At 55.0% G+C, this 20,545-nt stretch overlaps 1 protein-coding gene across 5 annotated transcripts in view; it reads left to right on the top strand.

Annotated features, from left to right (window-relative positions):
• The first annotated feature begins 6,097 nt into the window (after positions 1-6,097).
• Positions 6,098-20,545, top strand: part of CARS2 (cysteinyl-tRNA synthetase 2, mitochondrial) — a 33,079-nt gene continuing 18,631 nt past the window's right edge. For 3 of the 5 annotated variants that reach the window (XM_047755724.1, XM_047755723.1, XM_047755728.1), the window contains exons 1-6: positions 6,098-6,328; positions 6,672-6,722; positions 10,256-10,373; positions 16,565-16,636; positions 16,720-16,825; positions 19,170-19,253. In XM_047755724.1, the coding sequence (XP_047611680.1) occupies positions 6,123-6,328; positions 6,672-6,722; positions 10,256-10,373; positions 16,565-16,636; positions 16,720-16,825; positions 19,170-19,253 (637 nt within the window). In that variant the 5' untranslated portion in view covers positions 6,098-6,122. Of the gene's footprint in view, positions 6,329-6,671; positions 6,723-10,255; positions 10,374-16,269; positions 16,422-16,564; positions 16,637-16,719; positions 16,826-19,169; positions 19,254-20,545 lie in introns of those variants that run through there. The other 2 variants (XM_047755726.1, XM_047755727.1) reach the window with 2 other exon arrangements.

The following is a 20,545-nucleotide window of genomic DNA, read 5'->3' as shown; positions in this document are numbered from 1 at the left end:
GGCCGGGGCCGAGCGAGCGCGGGAAGGGGCGCGCGCCGCCCGCCGCGCCGCACTTGTCCAACGTGGAAAACCCAAATACCAGTTTCAAACACTTGGGAAACATTCGGCCCCCTGCATCGCGCATGCGTCCTGGCCCCACAGCCCCCTCCCCCGTGGGCCCCGCCCCCGCCGCATTCACGCCCCTCACCGGCCCCGCCGCACGGGGGTGTGGCTTTGTCTGTCACTTTTGCCGGGGCAGGGGCCGCGGGGGCAAGGGGCAGCGGGCGAGCTGAAAACTTTAGTGGGAGTTTCGCACTTGCAGGCAAAGTGCGTCGGGCGGGGCTGCATGGCCGCTGGGTGTTGCGGGAGAGGCAGGTGGCATAGCCCAAAGCTCTCTGGAACCGACCCGGCCTCGGGACCATCACAATCCCGGGTCACCATCTCCTTCCCTTTGCTCAGTCCCACACTCCTGATCCCGCCTCGCAGCCGGGAGATAAGTACGGCCCGGAACAGACTGGCAACCTCGAGGGCCAATCCAGGTTCCGCCCTCACCCCGGCGGCCCAGTCAAGAGAAAGAGTAGGCGGGGCGATCACGGACACCTCCCCCTCGGCTCTTACTACTAGAAACCCGCGTCCCTCCGGGGGCGGAGGGACCAGGCTGGCCCGGCAAGACGGAAGTGGTTGCGCATGCGTACTTGTGTGGCCAAGAGGCCCATTTGCCCGCGCCGGAGACCTACCATTCGGCAGTCGGACCACCACTCCCGGCAGCCTCGGCGGCTCCCGCGCCTGCGCGGTCCTCACCGCCCGCCCTTTGTGTTGCCGGCCGAAGCCCAGCGCCGAGCGGCTTGGAGACAAAGGGACCGAGAGGGGAGCGATTCGCCAAGCCGGGTCCCCGTAGAGGGCAGGTGACCCCGACCCCTTCCCGCATGTGCCACGGAATCCTCTCTTAAAGTCCGCGCCCCCACTTCGAAAGACCACCCAAGCCGTGGTGGGGCAAGCGTCCGGGCGCCCGGGTCCCGGGGGCCTCTCCCTGTGCAGCCTTGGGCCCCCCTCCCCCTCTTCTCCCCGCCCTGAACGCCTGGATTTGGGCTTCCGAGGAGCCCCGTTGCCTAGACGACGGGGCCTCGCGGGGCCCGCCTCTTCCGGCCGAGGCCCCGCCTGTGGGCGTGCCCCCCCTCCCGCTTTGTCCGCGGCGTGCGGGTCTGCGCCGCGCTTGGTGCTTCTCGGAGGACTCGTTTGGCCTCCTTTGTCCTGCCCTGCCCTTTGGCGGGTGTCGTGTCGCCAACTCTAACCCTGTCAGGTAGTTCGGCCTCAGCCCCTGACGTCCCTACCGCCTCTGTGCCTGGGCGGCGCTGCGTCTCTCGGACGGGTGGGTGGGCGGGTTCGCCTGGCTCCGGGTGCCCTGCTGCCCCGTGGCCGCTCCACCTGGGACTGAATCGATGCTCTGCGGTTCATCACGTTCTGGTGGAGTTCCCGAGTGTCCGGAGAACAGTGTCGTGACAACCAAAACCGCGGGAGAGTTTCTTAATTACTCAGTGTAATTCAGACCGAGCCAGTGTTTATAAAATAGGTTTTGAGCCGCAGTGCCCCTAGCAGCGATCTGCAGAGCAGTCCGCGATGTGGCTGTCAGTGCAGACTAAGTTGGGCTGGTCGTCTTTGGAAATGGGTTGGAACGCTGCTGCGGTGATAAACGACGAGTAGGAGTAAAACTTGGAGATAAATGGGTTTGATCTTCACTCTACCCCTTCATCGCACCCTCACATCAGGAAACGTTCACTTCGATATTTGGGAAAGTGGTTATTTTACTTAGAGAGTCCCACTTTTCCAGCTTGGGCCCAGTGTAAAGCAAATGATAGGTAAAGTTTCATTTGTTGGCCACTAGCCTGCTTAAAAGGCTTTAATACTGTGGCAACGAAGAGACTGTGGAACAGAGTAAACGTTGCATAGGAGAAACGCATATACGTAATTTTAAAGTACAGTAACGAGGAAGAGGCTCTTTTAATCCTTGCATTCACTGGCTCTAAAATGAGTAGTGTTTATCTAAATTTAAGCATAAAGGTGGGAGTTCCCGTCGTGGCGCAGTGGTTAACGAATCCGACTAGGAACCATGAGGTTGCTGGTTCGATCCCTGCCCTTGCTCGGTGGGTTAAGGATCCGGCGTTGCTGTGAGCTGTGGTGTAGGTTGCAGACACGGCTCGGATCCCACGTTGCTGTGGCTCTGGCGTAGGCCGGTGGCTACAGCTCCGATTCGACCCCTAGCCTGGGAACCTCCATATGCCGCGGGAGTGGCCCAAGAAATGGCAAAAAGACAAAAAAATAAAAATAAAAATAAATTAAAAAAAAAAGAATAAAGGTGGAGTTCTTGTCATGGTGCAGTGGAAACGAGTCTGATTAGGAACCATGAGGGTCCAGGTTTCATCCCTAGCCTCTCTCAGTGGGTTAAGGATTCGGTGTGACCCTGAGCTGTAGTGTAGGTCGCAGATGCAGCTCGGATCTGGTGTTGCTGTGACTCTGGTGTAGGCCAGCAGCTGTTAAAAAAAAAAAAAAGTGAGAAATAATTTACCTTTCCCAATGACCATCAAGCTGGAGTGTTTGTTGTTTTGTTGTTTTTTTGCTTTTTAGAGCTGCATCTGTGGCATATGAAGGTTCCCAGGCTAGGGGTTGAATCAGAGCTGTAGCTGCTGGCCTACACCACAGCTACAGCAACGCAGGATCCAAGCTGCGTCTGTGACCTACACCACAGGTCACAGTAACGCCAGATCCTTAACCCTCTGAGTGAGGCCAGGGATTGAATCTGCAACCTCATGGCTCCTAGTTGGCTTCGTTTCCGCTGCACAACGATGGGGAACTCCTGCTGTTTGTTTGTTTTTTTTTTTTTTTAATGACTAGCTGTGGCATATGGAAGTTCCCAGACCAAGGGTCTGATTGGAGCTACAGCTACAGGCCTATACCACAGCCACAGCAACACCAGATCCCAGACCTGTCTCCGACCTACACCTCGGCTCAGGGCAACACCGGATCCTTAACCCGCTGAGCAAGGAAAGGGACTGAATCCTAGTTGTCCTGGATACTAGTTGGGTTGGAAACCGCTGAGCCAGGATGGGAAATCCCGGAGGTTTTTTTGTTTCTGCTTTTTTTTTTGGTCTTTTTAGGGCTGCACCCGTGGCATATGGAGGTTCCTAGGCTAGGGGTCTAATCAGAGCTACAGCTGCCGGCCTACACCACAGCCACAGCAAGGAGGGATCCAAGCCCTGTCTGTGAACTACAGCACAGCTCATGGCAACACCAGATCCTCGATCCACTGAGGGAGGCCAGGGATCGAACCCAAAACCTCATGGTTCCTAGTCAGATTCGTTTCTACTGGGCCACGACGGGAACTCCAGGTTGTTTTTTGCCTTTTTTTTAAAATCAAGATGTCATATCTTTTTTTTTTTTTTGGCTGCCCTGGAGGCACATGGAGATGTCATATCAATAATGATTCCTCTCATTTTTTCATGGACTTCACAGACACGTGAAACAAAACAGCTTTTTATTCATTCAACAAGAAGTATTTGGGATTGTCTACCATGTCTTTTATGCACTAGGAATGCAGTGGTGAATAATGGCTACAAGACATTTAATTTACCCCTTGGGCTAAAAAGTCAGAAAATATTTGATTAGCTTTACAAAGTTCTTAAAATGTATACCAATGACTTACTGTTTTCTGGACAAGGTTAGAGGACCAATAGTAAAATATAGTTAATGGTGATCAGTCATTTAATTAAATTAATTAATTTTTTTTTTGGTCGCCCCTTGGCATATGGAGTCTCCAGGCCAGTGATCAGATCTGAGCCACTGTTGCTACCTAAGCCACAGCTGCGGCAACAGTGGATCCTTAACCCACCGTGTGGAGCAGGGGATTGAACCTGCATCTCAGCACTCCCAAGACTCGGGGGATCCCGTTGGGCCACAGTGAGAACTCCTGATCGGGCATTTTAAATATGCCACCACAGAAAAGTGTATTTCTAGTTTTAATGGAGATGCTCAAACCTATGGGAATAAAAGAGATGAACATACAATTCCTTATGTTTTGAAGTGCTTAAAATATAAATCCTAGTACATTTATCTCAAACCTGCAATGCCCTGAACAATATGCTACCTTACCTACTGTACATTGGATTTACAAAATTTTGCTTTAAAAGAAAATGCCATGCTGAGAACTACGTTTTGTTGTTGTTGTCATTCAGGAGTAAGAAATGGCATTCATGATGGTATAGAACCTTAATAAACTTCCTTGTTCCGACTTCAAATTCCGAAGACTCTCTCTACTCTCTCTCTAGGTGTAGATGCTAATGCATCTTCCCAGTCACTTTCACTTTACCTTAATATTGGACCTGCAGGAGGAGTCCTGTTTTAGCCATCATTAAATAATGGATGTGTTGATCATTGAAGATTCCCCAAAGACTTTAGATAAAGCTAAAGTGCTGCAGGCTAAGGACTGAGCCCCTTACAGGACCAGTTTTCACAGGACAGAAGATTCCATTGTTAGTTTAAAAATCATGATCTCTCCCGGCCAAGTAAAACATGCCAGCTATCCAGGTTGGTGTACAGGATTTGGTCTTCAGACTTACTGAAGCAGTTTCCAAAACTTCAGGCTTTTTCCTTGCATTCCACAGATGGCAGTGAAGCCTTGGTTCATTTTCTTCTTTCACTGGCACGTCTAGTATCAGGATCAGAGCTTTCTCTATCAGACGCTTTACTGCCCAAATTCCCTTCTACCTGCACAACAGGTAGGTTTCATCCAAGATGAATTCAGCAACGCTTTCCTGAGTTTTTTTTTTTTTTTTTTTGGGCCGCACTCACAGCATATGGAAGTTCCCAGGCTAGGGGTCCAATCTGAGCTGCGGCTGCCGGCCTGCACCACAGCCACAGCAACGCCACATCCCAGCCGCTTCTGCGACCTACATCATAGCTCACAGCAACGGAGGATCCTTTAACCCACTGAGTGAGGCCAGGGATTGAACCCTCATTCTCCTGGATGCTAGGTTCCTTACCGCTGAGCCACAGGGGAACCCCCCCCCCTCCTGAATTTGGTTGCTGGGTGCAGTAACAGTCTCCAAAAGAATTTGCAATCTAAAGTACTCCCGGAGAGAAACATTCACACGTTGTAGGAGAGAGGAGAGAGAATTACAAAACAACGTCAAGGCAAGCATGCAGGCAGTGGGGGAGCGGTGGAGGAGCCCCAGCTTAGCACTGAAGTGGAGGTCTCCTAATCCTAAAAATAGGTCCTAACATTTTAGCGTCAGGCATTAGCATACAGTTTACATTAGACTACCGTTAAGCTTGAAATAGAACTGCAGAATTGGACTCCAGGGATCTTGGGGAAGAGGTTTTTGTAAGTGCTCCAGGAACATACTAGTTTGTCTCTTCTTAAGTACTTGCCTTTCTTTAGAGCACCCAAAACAAACCAAAAAAAGAAAAGAGGAACTTCCATGCGTTCTTGAGCGCTGCAAAGGCAAAGGGATCTTTTCTCTTTTCCACGCTGTTTTGCAAGATACTAATAGGGACGTGTTTCTCGAGACAAAGCAACTTCTAAAAAGTCCCATCGAAGCCGCAATTCTGAATGGTTTTGTTCTCAACAGACCGACAGAAATTTTAACCTTAAAGTAAATCCCAAGCAGACATTTCCTACTATGCATACTTGGTGGATGGGTGGCCTCCTAGCTTAGGTCTTTCTTCCCGAGACAGAAAAAGAGGGTCTGCTGTGTGTGTGCACCGTTGCGATGCAGGCGAGCTCCGCGAGCGGGCGAGGGCCCGCCGGGGGACCCGCTTCGAAACCAGGTTCGTGCCGCGTCAGCTCAGACGCCTCGCGCCACTTGCGCTGAGGCGTGGACGAGCGGAGCGACTCTGCCCGCGGTCACCGGGTCGGTCGCCCGCAATCCCGCGCCCGCCGCCCCCTCCCCCACCCCGAGGCCCGGCCCCTCTGCCCCTGCGCAGCCGCGGACGGCGGAGCGCCCTAGGGAGGCGGGGCCGCCTCTTCCGGGGTGGGCGGTACCTGACTGGCCCCTTCCGGGTAGGCGGGGCCTGGCAGGCCCTTTCCGGGTGGGCGGGCCCTTCTGCAGTGGGCGGGGCCGGCGAGCCTCAGTTTGGCTGGTGCGCCGGCCATGCTGCGGACGCGCGGAGCCCTTCTGGGCTCCCAGCTCCTCCCCGCCGCGCTGGGCCTGGGGCCGGCGTCTGGGCGGGCGGCGTCGGGGGCTCGCGGGCAAGAGTGGCTGCAGCCTGCGGGCTACGACACGGGCGTCAAGGTGTACAACAGCCTCACCCGGAGGAAAGACCCCTTGATCGTGAGCAGCGCGGATGCCGCCTCTTGGTAGCCCCCCGGGGCTTGGGGGAGCAGGGTGCTGGGGCATGTGGGGCGGGAAGGACTGTGGACCCAGCTTTTCCTGAGGCGGGGGCTCTGCGTGGAAATTGGAATTGGGCTCTCGGGTGGAAGCATTTAATAAGTAATAAAACATTGGCAGAACCCTTAGAGACGCTGTGGAATGGTGACGGCTTTGGCTCTGAATTTAGCGACTTGAGTGCAATAGAACCCCGACTTAGGCATTCCCCCGAAGTGGTTCCTTTTGAAAAAGTAATGGTTATAGGGTGATGGTAACAGAGAATGTGGTGACCTGTCTTGCAAACATGCTTCAAATGGAGTGTTTTGTCCGTAGGTACAGCTGTGGACCAACCGTCTATGATCACGCACACCTTGGCCATGCTTGGTGAGTGTCCACAATTTGAATTTTCAGACTTCAAGCGACCATTAGTTTAGGAAGAAAAAAGCCTTTTGCAGGTTTTTTCCATCCCTCAAGTGCCACTTTAAGAATGCCGAGTAATTACTGCATTCCAGGCATTGCGGGAAGTATTCGCGTTTCAGTCTCGCTTGGTTCTTGTAACAGCTGAAAAACCTAGTCCCATTTCACAGGTGAGGACACTCAGGGAGGCAGCGAGGAGCGGTGAAAAATGACCTGTTTGGGAATCAGATGCTTCTTGTTGGGTTTAGTGAGATGAGGCCTTTGCAAGGGCCCCTGGCCCAGCTAGTCAGGAGCTCTTTCTGCCCCCCCGCCCTCCCGCTTATTGGCTTCCCACTGTGGACAGGCCACTTTCCTTCTTTGAGATGTAGTGACAGTGGCCGTCGTGCTGGCTCTCCACCATGATAGGAAGTAGCACCTGTGACGGCTGCTTAACCCAGGACCCGAAGTGGGCAGTGTGGTAAAGGCCCAACAGTTCTTGAGGATGTCGCTTGCAGGAGGTGGCACACTGGGGAAGGGCTGGGCTGGGTGGGGCCTGGGGAGCTGGCCTCCAGGTGCTCCCTGTCTTCACCTCTCAACTGTAAGCTGCCCTGGCTCCTCCGTTTATCGAAATTGCCACCTTGCCTAATATTTTGTATGTCCTCTTGTGCATCTTTTAAACTTGTTATTATTTAGATCCAGAGTAAAAGTGAAATGTTACCTTTATTCGGTACATACTTTAAAAAAGTTATTTATCATGCAGGAAGATCTGAACTTTTTGTGTGTATTATAACAAAATAAATGGTCCAGCAGTCGTTTTTTTTTAGTTCACTTTGAGCTAACTTCCTATTAATTATAAAGAGCGTATTTTTATCTTTTTTAAAAACTTTATCTTTTTTTTTGACGTGTAAAATACGTTGGGGAAATAGAAAACCCAACAGCAGTGACTGTTTCTCCCAACCTGGAAAATCTCTCTACCAAGGCAAAAAAGAAAGAAAACAGTCTTTTTATTGAATAAATGTTAAACCAGAGTGGGGTGTGGTCATAGGCAATACACTGAAATGATTTCAGAGGCACAACCCCCCACTTGGGTGGGCACACCTGGCTGATGGGGGCAGGTGTGCCCACGGTGTCGGGCTCAGGTCGGGCCCCTCCCATCTCGCTGGGCGAGGAACGTTGGCTTCCTCAGTAACCTCATTTCAAAGAGGCAGCTCCAGGTGCCTCCACGTTCCCTGAGTTGTGAGACTGACACAGGCTGCAGCCATTATTTATTTAGCCATTGAAAACACTTAGGTACCTTTTAAAAGGACCGGGGAAGAAATTCTGAAGGAAAGGTGGGTAGGAGGGGTCTTTCTTATTTTCAACTCAGAGGGGCCGCGTCTTTCTGTGGCAGTTTTTGTTTTTTTTTTTGTCTTTTTGTTGTTGTTGCTATTTCTTGGGCCGCTCCTGCGGCATATGGAGGTTCCCAGGCTAGGGGTCAAATCGGAGCTGGAGCCACCGGCCTACGCCAGAGCCACAGCAACGCAGGATCCGAGCCGCGTCTGCAACCTACACCACAGCTCACGGCAACGCCGGATCGTTAACCCACTGAGCAAGGGCAGGGACCGAACCCGCAACCTCATGGTTCCTAGTCGGATTCGTTAACCACTGCGCCACGGCGGGAACTCCTCTGTGGCAGTTTGTGTTCACCCCTCAAACGTGGAGACGAGAACAGTTCTTAAGGGTGCAGCTGAGTCGGTGTTCAGGGCTCTTAGACCCAGAAACACGACCAACACTCCAGAAGCTTCTCGTGCGACTCGCTCCGGCCCCACCAGGATAACCCTCTGGGTCCATCTTGTGGGAGCGCCCGAGCCTCAGGAGGAGGTCCCTGCACTGCAGAAACCTGAGTGCCACGGGTTTCTGAAGAGCTTGTGAGTCTCGGCCGGGTGGTCAGGCCTGCGGCCCTGCTCTTGGGTAAAGTTAGGATTTTGCCAAGGCTGCCTCTGCACACCTGCCCCCACTTCCTCTCCGGGTTCCCTTCTACACTTGCCTCCCCTGCTGACCCTACCAGCCCTCCCCACCAGCCTTTTTTTTTTTTTTTTTTTTGAAGGGCTGCACCCACAGCATGTAGAGGTTCCCAGGCTAGGGGTCTAATCGGAGCTACACCACAGCCACATCAGATGCGAGCTGTGTCTGCGACCTACACCACAGCTCATGGCCATGCTGGATCTTTAACCCACAGAGCTGAGCAAGGCCAGGGATCAAACCTGTGGCCTCATGGGTACCCGCTGGGTTTGTTACTGCTGAGCCACAACGGGAACTCCCACCAGCCTCTTTTGCAGAGACTGAGCATTTGCTTCTGACCGGGCACCATCCTAGATGCTTTACAAACCCCAGCCCGTGTAGTCCTCTAACCTCACCAGGTGGTGGTGCTATTGTCCCCAGATTACAAATAGAGCTGCTGGGCAGGGCTGGGCAAGGCAGTCCCGAGTCCGTGGCCCTTGTCCTGCACCTGGGCTTTTAAGGCGGCTGTGGAGCTGGTGGTGGCCCCGGGGAGCAGGCGCCTGCAGCTCTCGGGGTCCTGCAGCCCCCAAGTTCTTTCAGGCCAAGCTGACCTTTTCATTTTAGCCCTGGCATCGCCCGTGATGCTGGCGATGGCACCTGCATCACGGAGCATCCCAGACCACTGCAGAGACAGCGCTGTGCCTTAACCTGCTGGGCCACAAGGGAACGCCTTCATTTTGTTTGAGTTGCTGTTCCTGTTTTCTCATGGAGTTCTTCCCAACAGCGAGGGGTGGCAGTCGTCCTCGTGAGAACTGTCTCTTGTTGGAATTCCTGCCGCACACTCCCTGAGATTGCACGCAGCCGCCCTGGGAGGTGCTGGAGATTTGCTCAATCTGTAGTAAGCAGCTGAGGCTTCAGAAGGATGTTTAACCTTTAAACTCCTTGGGAAGGGGTTTCGGAGGTCACTTGTTACTAGGATTTGGCCTCAGCTGTGTTTGAGGAGTGCGTATGGACAGTCCAGGGGTCATAATACGAGGCCCGTTTTCAAGGGAGGATGTTTTTTTACGAGCGCAGGTGTTAAGAGGCTGTTGAAATAACAGTCGAGGCCATGAGATCAGCTGACCCTGAATGTTTGTGTGTGTGTTGAGGCAGGAGGGGTAGGGGGTGGTTGGGTTTTGTCTTTTTAGGGCCGCACCTGTGACATATGGATGTTCCCAGGCCAGGGCCTGAATCTGAGCTGCTCGGAGCCGCAGCTGCATCGAATCCTTTACCCTGCTGCAGCGGGGATGGACCCACAGTGAATTTTTATACAATCCAATACTTGTCAGCTTCCCAAACAGCTCTAGAGTTGGAAATGCTGATGCTGTGTCCCGAGACGGAGGCAGCACCTTGCCACTTTTCACGCGGGCCGGTCAGACAGCTCCTCGCAGCTGTCCTCGAACTCCTGTGGACTCACGCGCTCCGAGTTACACGATGTCCTCTTGCCGATGGCGGCGATGGCTTTTCGGCAGGAGAGGCGGCCTGACGTTTCTGTCTCTCAGCTCCTACGTTAGGTTTGATATAATTCGGAGGATCCTGACCAGGGTCTTTGGGTGCAGCGTCGTCATGGTGATGGGAGTCACGGACGTGGACGATAAAATCATCAAGAGAGCCAATGAGGTGAGCCTGGGTTGCGCCGATGGTGCCTGGATTCTCAGTGGTCTCACCTGTCTGGCAGTCTTACTGTCCCCACGTGGCTGGCCGGCGGCTCTGCTGCCCTGAAGGACAGTTGGTCACCACTGCATTCCGTCGGGGCTTCCCGGCCCGAGTGCAGGCCCTCCTCTGGCCCCTCAGCCTCGGGGTACAGGCCTCGCTCCCTCTTGATGGATGGAGGGCCAAAGGCTGCTTTTGGGCTAGGGAATCACGTGCAGTTTCACTTTCTCACTTAGCAACTGAGCAGGGCACTTCTATCTCCCATAGCACCAAGAGGAAGTCAGGGGGATTCTAACAGGATTAAATACAATGTTACAGGAGTTCCTCTCGTGGCGCAGTGGTTCATGAGTCGCACTAGGAACTACGAGGGGCATCTTTTATTTACCTTTTTTTATGGCCTCACCTGCAGTGTATGGAAATTCCTGAGCTAAGAGTTGAACTAGCCCTGCAGCTGCCGGCCTACGCCACAGCCACAGCCACGCCAGATCCTTAACCCACTGAGTGAGGCCAGGGATGGAACCCGCATCCTTATGGATACTAGTCAGGTTCGTAACCCACTGAACCACAGCGGGAACTCCAGAAGGGACGTCTTCTGAAATCTAGGTGTGGATCCTGGCAGCGGGCTCGGAAGGGCCATATGCACATCACTGGCCTAAGGACTTGTTTGTGGTTGGCAAGGGCGAGGGGGGGCTAGTGGTCAAGTTGGAGCTGTAGCTGCCGGCCTGCACCACAGCCACAGCGTCTGTGACTTACACCACAGCTCACAACAACACCGGATCCTTAACCCCTGGAGCGAGGCCAGGGATCGAACCCACATCCTCATAGATACTAGTTGGGTTCCTAACCTGCTGAGGCACAATGGGAACTCCCTAAAATACTGTAGTTTTAAGAGGCTGCTTTCCTCTGTTTTACATGATTGGCAACTATACATAGAATGATTGTAGATACGTGTAGCTGTGTGTAATCATTACCTCTGAAGACTACGAGTAACTGTTGAATTATTGAATCTGCAGGAAAACCTGCCTTGAGTGCTTTACATTCCTACAACTTGAAAAATGTATGAACATGTGTATAGTGGGTTTTTTTTTTTTTTAAGAAAAAGCAGTTTTTGCTTTCAATTGTTTTGTCATCTGCTTTTCCCACTTACTGTATTTTTAGGGGTTTTTCTTTTTTTTTTTTAATATCTCTTGCAGCCATCTTTTTTTTTTAATTTTTTTTGTCTTTTTGCCTTTTCTAGGGCCGCTCCCGTGGCATATGGAGGTTCCCAGGCTAGGGGTCCAATCGGAGCTGTAGCCGCCGGCCTACGCCAGAGCCACAGCAACGCCGGATCTGAGCCACATCTGCGATTTACACCACAGCTCACGGCAACACTGGCTCTTTAACACACTGAGCGAGGCCATGGATCGAACCCTCGTCCTCATGGATACTAGTCAGGGTCGTTAACCTCTGAGCCACGATAGGAACTCCCGGTTTTTCATGTTCTTAAGCATTTTTGAACATTTTCAAATAGTCTGGAACATTCCGTTACACGGACGTATCACAGTTCACTGTCCTCGTTTGGGGGCTTTTGGGTCGCTCCCAGATTCTGTTAGTGTCGCTCAGATCTGTTTCCTGGAAACCTCGTCTTCGTGTTTCCTGTCGATTTGCCTTTTGGGAACTAGCCCGTGCTCCCCTCGGGGGCTCCTCAGAGCATCCTCTGGCTCCCACTGCCCGCGGCTTTGCCCGTTGTTCCCAGCTGTTAAAAATAGTGCTGCCGTGAGGGTCTTGTTTCCTCCCTCCGTTTGCTTAAGTATTTTCCCAGCGTGGACTCACCGGGTAAAGGAGGGGGTTTATCTGGTACCTTTTGTCCCTCAGAGCCGGACTGTTGCAGAGAGAGGTACCAGCAGGGCTGAAGACCGGTTCCGACGTAAGCACGGTTCCTCTGGTCCTCGGCACAGGGGCCTTCCCGCGTGTGTTTAGTCTGCGTGGTTCCATCAGCGTGTTGTGTTCCCGGCGGGGGACTGGCCTTCCGTTTCCAGGACTGTCCCTGAACTCTTCACCGTCTGCGTCCGGGCTGAGGCCCGGACTCGGCTTTGTGTGAACAGAGTGAGGGGGTGGTTCCTGGCCTTGAGCTTGTGTCTGTGAGGCAGACGGACCCACAGGCAGACACTCTGTGTGACGTAGGGTTTTGCTTTTTTGTTTTCTGTTTCTCTTTTACGGCCGCTCCTGAAGCATATGGAAGTTTCCAGGCTGCGGGGTCGCGTTGGAGCTGCAGCTGACACCACAGGATGTCAGATTTGAGCCACGCCTGTGACCTGCACCATAGCTTGCTGTAACGCCGGCTCCTTAACACACTGAGCGAGGCCAGGGATCAAACCTGCATCCTCACAGAGACTATGTCAGGTTCTTAACCTGCTGAGCCACAGCGGGAACTCCTTTGTGACTTAGTTTTTAAGCCCAGGTAGAGGGGTGCAAAGATCCCTGGGCCTTTCTGGGGCTCAGAAATGACTTATGGGGAGCTCCTGTTGCAGTACAGTGGTTTAAGAATCTGGCTGCAGGAGTTCCCGTCATGGCGCAGTGGAAACGAATCTGACCAGGAAACATGAGGTTGTGGGTTCGATCCCTGGACTCACTCAGTGGGTTAAGGACCTGGCATTGCTGTGGCAGTGGTATAGGCCGGCGGCTACAGCTCCAACTGGACTGCTAGCCTGGGAACCTCCATATGCTGCGGGTACGACTCTAAAAAGCAAAAAACCAGAGGGGGGAAAAAAAAAAAAGATTCCTACTGCAGCAGCTCAGGTGGCCACAGAGGTGCTGGTTTGATCCCCTGCCCAGCACTGTGGCATAGGTCCCAGCGGGGTTGGGTTCAGTCCTGGACCTGGGAACTTCCATTAAAAAAAAAGGACTTTTGGGAGGATGCTGGCCCACTCCAGGTCGTAAGCCTTAGGCAGGGATTGGCTGTGAAGAGCCAGTGCAGTAAAGATGAGAGAGGCGGAGCGTGTCCTGCGTGGGTACCAGTCCGTCTAGCATCCGTGGAACACAGCGGGGGGAGCCCTGCCAGGATGGTGCCCTTGTTCCATAGTCAGGGGACCTCCTCGCCCAGGACCAGCTGGGTGCAGTAGGAACCAGGGCCGCCGGGAGAGGCCGGTGGGAGCCGAGCATCGAGAGTGGGACAGACGTGATGAGTAGAGAGTGGTTTAGGGTCCCTGAGCAAACCCAGACCAACCTGAAGCTCACCTCAGGGCCGAGTTACAATATAAGCACATGTTTGGTTTGTGTCCCTGGCTCCTGGTCCACAGCTGGATTGAGGGTGTCTTCTCTGAGCTCGTGGGATGACCGGAGCCTGGGATCCTAAGTCGTGTCAGGACGGGGGCTGTGCCAGAGAGACCAGCCGTGAATAGAGCTGCAGCTTCCACCCCCGTCCTGCCTCCCTCCTGGGAGGGGAGCGGCCCCAGGCCGGGCTCCTCACCGCCAGCCGGTGCTTCAGTCAACCTTCCATAACTGCCCCAGCGCCGGGGCTACGGCGTCCTGATGGCCGGACGCAGGGGTGCTGGTGGGGGTGGATCTGCAGGGGACACGCACGTGCCACTGGTCCCTGTGCCTGAGTTGTGTCCTCTATGAAATCTGCAATAGGAGGTAGAGGGCTTTTCTGAATTCTGTGACTAAACCCCCCAAATTTGTAGTCGGCAGACAGAAGTGCCGTTGGCCTGGGGACCCCACTGCTGCTGGCGTCTGAAGTGGGGGTGTCTGGAGGGACTGAGCTCTTACCTGCAGGGTTAGCACCGATGGGGGGTGGAAGTTGCAAGGTCAGTGCTGACCCCTGGCGTTGGTGTTGGGAGAGGAGTGAGTCAGGGGACACCCAGCTGGATGGGAGAAGTGGGTGTCAGGCGCCTCCGCAGGCGAGGGTGGGGCAGTGCCAGCTTTGGGCTTCATCACCCATCCCTGTTCTCTCTGACGTTCAGTTCAAACCCTCGTCCGATTCTATGTCTGCCCCGTCCCCTCATGCCCGCCTGTATGCGCCAGGGTCAGGTGGCCGCCCCTAAGCCTGGAGGCGAGGTCATGAGATGCGGACATGGCCGTGGGAGCCGTCCCTTCGAGGGGCCTGGAGTCGGGGGAGAGGTAGGAGGGGAGCGGCTGCTCAGCCAAAGGGCAGGGGCTGACCACCCCCCCCCCACCACCCCCGCCAGTTCTTCCCGAGGCTGGAGTCGTTTGTCCAGGGCCGTCTGCCTTCAGTCTTACCCGTCCCCGCACTGGGGTTTTTGGGACGCAGGATGCAGGCAGGAGTGCCCTATCGTCTGCTGTTAGGACGACCAAGGACGGGTGGGGCAGGCGTGCAGCATCCTCCTGAATCTGCTGGGACCCAGGCAGGAGCTGACCAGGGTTGGGGACACTCAGTGGGACAGTGGGCCCTGTGCTGCCGAGCAGGACGGGTGCTGGAAGCCCGGCCTCGCTGGTGGGATGCAGGACAAAGGAAAGGACGAGGTTCATGATCTCTGAGGCAGCAGGTGTGCGGGCAGTTTGAAGTATCAGCACAGCAGTGGCGGCCTCTGGAAACAATGCCCAGAAGGGGGGGCTCCCGGGTCAGCGTCTCACGTGTCACCACACTCACTGGGACCTGAGGCCACACAGCTGTGTCCCTGCACTTGGTGAGTTGGGGGCAGCTGTGCTCTTCAGAGTTGGAGTGGAGTTGTTGACCTGTGGTGGTGGCGTGGCTGGTGGGGGCTGGGGGGGAGGGACAGGTGTGCTGGGGGTGGGAGTGGGTCCATTCCTTCACCACCTGTGGGTGAAGGAGGGAGGGTGGGCATCGGCAAATGCAGGTCGAGCGAGGTCTTTAGAGAAGTCGCTGATAGCACGAGGAGGCATTGGTGATTCCTTTTTTTTGACTTTTTAGGGCCGTACTTGTGGCATATGGAAGTTTCCAGGCTAGTGGTCAGATCAGAGCTCCAGATGCTGGCCTGTAGCACAGCCACAGCAACCCGGGATCCAAACCATGTCTGCAACCTACACCACTGTTCACGGCACCGCCGGGTCCTTAACCCACTGATGGAACCTGCGTCTTCATGGGTGCGAGTCAGACGTGTTTCCACTGGAGTTCCTGTCGTGGCTCAGTGGTTTAACAAATCGGACTAGGATCCATGAGGTTGTGGGTTCGATCCCTGGCCTTGCTCAGTGGGTTAAGGATCTGGCGTTGCTGTGAGCTGTGGTATAGGTCGCAGATGCGGCTTGGATCCCATGTTGCTGTGACTGTGGTGTAGGCTGGCGGCTACAGCTCCGATTAGACCCCTAGCCTGGGAACCTCCCTATGCTGCAGATGCAACCCTAAAAAAACAAAAAAACAAAAAAAACCTTTCTATATGTCAGTAAGAAAAGACCTACAACTCACTAGAAAATGGTTAATTTCAGATGCTTTAATGCAAATTGCTTGATACAAAAGGTTGGCATAAGAAATGCTGATGAGCAGTTCCCTTCATGGCTCAGTGGTTAATGAACCCAACTAGCATCCAGGCTCGGATCCAGTGTTGCTGTGGCTGTGGTGTAGGCCTGCAGCTGCAGCTCTGATTCGTCCCCTAGCCTGGGAACTTCCAAATGCTGCAGGTGCGGCCCTAAAAAGACAAGACAAAAAAGGAGGTGTTTGGGGGAGCCTTGTTGTGTGTGCTGACTCACTGCCCCCCGCCCCCGAATCCAGAGCTGGCCGCATGCTCCCGTGCTCACCCCCTTTGGGAACCCGATTCCTTCCATGGGGTGCTCGTCCCCAGGGGTCCAGCCCCGGCCCGTGGGGATGGAGCGCCCTTCCCAGTCCCTGTTTTCCGGAGCCGCGTCGTGATCAGGTATCTGAGACGTTCCTCCCTCACGTACCTTTCACTCGATTTCCTTTGCTCCCGAGGGAAAGGGACGGTGGCTGCAGGGGGGTGACCTGGCCGTCCTGGTCCCCGAAGAGCAGAGGCTGTCGTGTGTGTTTGGGGCTCTGCTTGGAATCCTGTATCAGAAATCATGACCTTGCCTGCTGCTTCCTCTCTGACCGGCGAAGCAGCGAAGGTGGAGTTTGGTGGCGATGATACACGTGTCCCCTTTGTGAGCAGGGCCACTCAGAGGCCGGGGGCTGGGGCCGTGGGGGCGGCCGTGCCTCTGAGGTTCCGTCACGGTCGCTCCAGACTCACGCTCACCTCGTCGTCTTGCAGTTGAACGTGTCACCCGCCTCGCTCGCCAACCTTTATGAAGAAGAGTTTAAACAAGACATGGCAGCCTTGAAGGTGAGAGGCTTGAGGAGGAGCCGGTGGGGCCGGCCTCCCTCCGCGCTGCGCAGGCAGCGGTCTTTGTCCTCTGCTTCCGGCAGGTTCTCCCCCCGACGGTGTACATGAGGGTGACCGAGAACATCCCTCAGATAATCGCGTTCGTCGCAGGGATCATCGCCAGCGGGCACGCTTACTCCACCGCCAGAGGTAGGGCTTCCGCTCCGGGGCCTGGACAAACCGGGAGGTCCGCGGGGCGCTGGGACCGGCCGAGCATCTCGCTGTCTGTCGTGGTGGGATTCCTGCTGCAAAAGTGTGGGGAGATTTCCCGTGGCAACTGTGTCCCTTTGCAAAGCTGCTGAATCAGCTCTGTTGAAAATCGTCCTGCACAGTTGCGGGTGGGGGGCAGCGTCTGGGAAGCCGGTGTGGGTAAAGCAGACCTGGCCGGGTGCTCTGGTCTGGGCGCGGGCGCAGGTGTCCCCTGCAGGCTTCCTTGAGCGTTGCAAGTTCTCCTGACACAGCGGGGGCCGTGGCAGGCCAACCGCAGGCCAGGGCCCTGGTTGGGGACGGGCTCCCGGGCGCTGTCTCCACCTGGGGAAGGTCTTTTTTTCGATGCGCTGGTGGGAGAAACTGCAGACTCCAGCACGTCACCGTGTGTCTCTGAATAAAGAGACGCAGCGTCTTCAGCAGACCGGGCGCTGGACAGCTCCCTCCTGTGCCCCCTCTTCTCTCCAAGACCCCCCCCCCCCCACCACCGCTCGCTCTGTGGTTGAAGACACTGACCGGGTCGTACGGAGCACCCTGTCCTCGGGGTTCTGCCCAATCCTCTTGGAGACAAAACCCGAGTATCGCGAATACGACGAGGCGAAAGCTGCAGATCCCCGGTGTGGCTGGGCTGTGGAGTGACCAGCATGCAGTCCTGGGCGGGACCCCGGAGGAGTGGTGCTCCCAGGCCCGTCGTCCCTGTCACCCGTGTCCAGGACCACACTTCTCCTTTCGTCCTTGACGGGCAGCCAGCACCAGCAGGGCCCTGGGCTGGGCTCTCTGCTTCCTCGTGAGCCGCAGGCTTTTTGGGTGGGGGAGCTGACAAACTGACCACGGTGACAGCGCTGGGGCAGCACGATACCAGAGCTGAGGAGGGTCCCTCAGCCTCCAGGGCAGAGGAGGCTTTGGTCAGAGTTCGGACGGGTGGGACTCAGACTTGGGAAGCGTGGCTGGAGAGGAGACCCTCACAGGGTCCGGGAAGCACTGCGATGCTGGGCGCAGCCTTGGCCTGAGGCCTCCAGGCCGAAGAGCAGCTCCTAAGCCAGCCGGGCTCTACCCGAAGGAGGGGCCTGGCAGAGGACCTGAAGGCAGGCGTCTGTACAGGTGACCCGCCAGTGTCCTTGGGGCGCAGAGGGGGGTGTCCAGCGTGGGGTCTGCTGAAGACGCTGGGTGCTGAGGGCGAGGCCCTTTGTGCAGAGCTGGGTGTTTTATGTTTGCTCCGGAAAACACAGCGGGGGGGCTCTGCTGTCCTGTAACTGGAGGGCGAGGTGTGGCCGGAGCATGGTGTCCTGTGCTGTGCTGTTTTACTGCTGTGCTTGATTGTGAATTTAACAAAGGCAGCACGGATGTAACTAGTGCGAAAGGAACTTCCATTAACTGGCACCCCACTCATTTGGACTTCGTGGTGCTTCTACAGAAGCTCAGCTCTGACTTGATCTTTGTTTGTGAAGGAGGACGCAGTGTAGCAAATGGGGACAGAACCCGGGCCTCTGCCGAGGGAGCCCTTCCTCTCTGAGGATGTCCAGAGGGCTGCTGACCTCCGACCAGGGAAGGCCCCTCCCGCGGTATTCCTGCTGCTTTGTCGCAGCGCCTCGGTCAGCCTCAGTCATAAACGCTGAGTGAGGAGGAAGGACCCCCAGGGGACCGGGCAGCACCCAGTCACCGGGCATCTCTTCCCAAGCCACTCTCTTCTTTTTCCTCTGTGGCCCTGGCGTCCCTGCCAGCTCGGCTGGAGAGGGACCCGGAGCCTGAATCTTTGACAGTCGCAAGGCTTCCCGGGTATTTTTGTCTTTTTAGGGCTGCTCTAGTGGCATATCGAGGTTCCCAGGCTAGGGGTCCAATCGGAGCTGTAGCCGCCGGCCTACGCCACAGCCACAGCCACACCGGATCTGAGCCACATCTGCGACCTGCACCACGGCTCACAGCAACGCCAGATACTTAACCCACTGAGCGAGGCCAGGGATCGAACCTGCATCCTCATGGATACTAGTCGGGTTTGTTAACCGCTGAGCCACAGTGGGAACTCCCTCCTTCTTTTCTTTTGAAAAAGAATTGGTTCAGCATTTTACAAAGAACTTAGACTTGTGTTTTCACTTCCACAACCGGATGTTGGTGTGGCCTTGCAGTGCGTGTCCTCGTTGCCAGTCTGGTTTGAACCCGCAGTGGCAGGGGCCAGCGGAAGGCCAGCGGCCGTGGTCTGTGTGTGTTCTGGTTGTCGTTAGCCGAGGCTTGTGTGGCTGCGGGTGTTGACCACTGAGAAATCAGCTTCACCGTCACCTTCACGAAACAGGCAACGTCTACTTCGACCTGCAGTCGCGAGGCGCCAAGTACGGCAAGCTGGTCGGCGTGGCCCCCGATCCCGTGGGAGAGCCAGGTGGGTCCAGCCTCCTCTCTGGGTTCTGGGGACACAGCTCGGTGGGGGCAGGACACCTGCTCTCTGACGTGGTCACGTTGCCAGGCGTTGATCACAGCCGGTTTTCAGTGTAATGGGGTTTTAGGGGTAGATACGTGTGTGCAGGGTTCACTTGGCGGAGGCATGCGGCCGCCAGCCTCTCTTCCTCCCGGGTCACTGCCGCCCACGCTCCATGCTGTCCGTGCTGTCCGGTCTTCATCCTGCTGCTGTCACGCGTTAAACCCCCAAAGGGGTTTTCATACACAGATTCCCATAGGATTGCACCATATGGTAAATTCCCATATGCATTTAACTCTCTTTTACATTCCCGTTGTATTTGAATTTATTCCCGTCCCTGCTTCTGTTTCAATATTTTGTTAGATCAAAGTCACTTTTATGGAGAAGAAATACAATATATATAGAAATGTATTAAAAAATGCTTTTTTATTTTTTGGGCCAAAACCAGGTCATGTGGAAGTCCTGCGCCAGAAATCAAACGCATGCCTCAGCAGCGACAATGCCAGGGCCTTAACCCTCTGCACCACCAGAGGACTCCCAAAAAGACTTGTGTGTGTGTGTGTCTTTTTAGGGCCACACCCGTGGTGGCATGTGGAAGTTCCCAGGCTAGGGGTCAAATCAGAGCTGTAGTCACCGGCCTGCATCTGAGCTGCATCTGTGCCCTGCACCACAGCTCAGGGCAACAACCCACTGAGTGAGGCCAGGGATCAAACCTGCATCCTCATGGATACTAGTCAGGTTTGTTACTGCTGAGCCACAACAGGAACTCCCAAAAATACGTTTAAAAGGATACTGTTTAACAGAACCAAACAAAAATGAGCAAAAACCCAGAAGTGGAGTTGTCTTGAGTTATCTCTGTTTTTAGGCATGACCGTTTAAGTCTGATTCTAACAACCACGGTTGACCTGACTCCTCAGAACAGTTTTTTTTTTGTTTTTTGTCTTTTTGCCATTTTCTTGGGCTGCTCTCACAGCATATGGAGGTTCCCAGGCTAGGGGTCGAATCGGAGCTGTAGCCACCGGCCTACGCCAGAGCCACAGCAACGCGGGATCCGAGCTGCGTCTGCAACCTACACCACAGCTCACGGCAACGCCGGATCGTTAACCCACTGAGCAAGGGCAGGGATAGAACCCGCAACCTCATGGTTCCTAGTCGGGTTTGTTAACCACTGCGCCACGACGGGAACTCCCAGAGCAGTTCTTGTTACTTCTGCTCAGTCGTTAGCACCCTGCCCCGACCCCTGGACCACCTGCACC

This window comes from Phacochoerus africanus, chromosome 13, assembly GCF_016906955.1.
Source record: "Phacochoerus africanus isolate WHEZ1 chromosome 13, ROS_Pafr_v1, whole genome shotgun sequence".
In the NCBI taxonomy this organism is placed as follows: Eukaryota; Metazoa; Chordata; class Mammalia; order Artiodactyla; family Suidae; genus Phacochoerus; species Phacochoerus africanus.
This window is presented reverse-complemented; position numbering and strand designations above follow the sequence as displayed.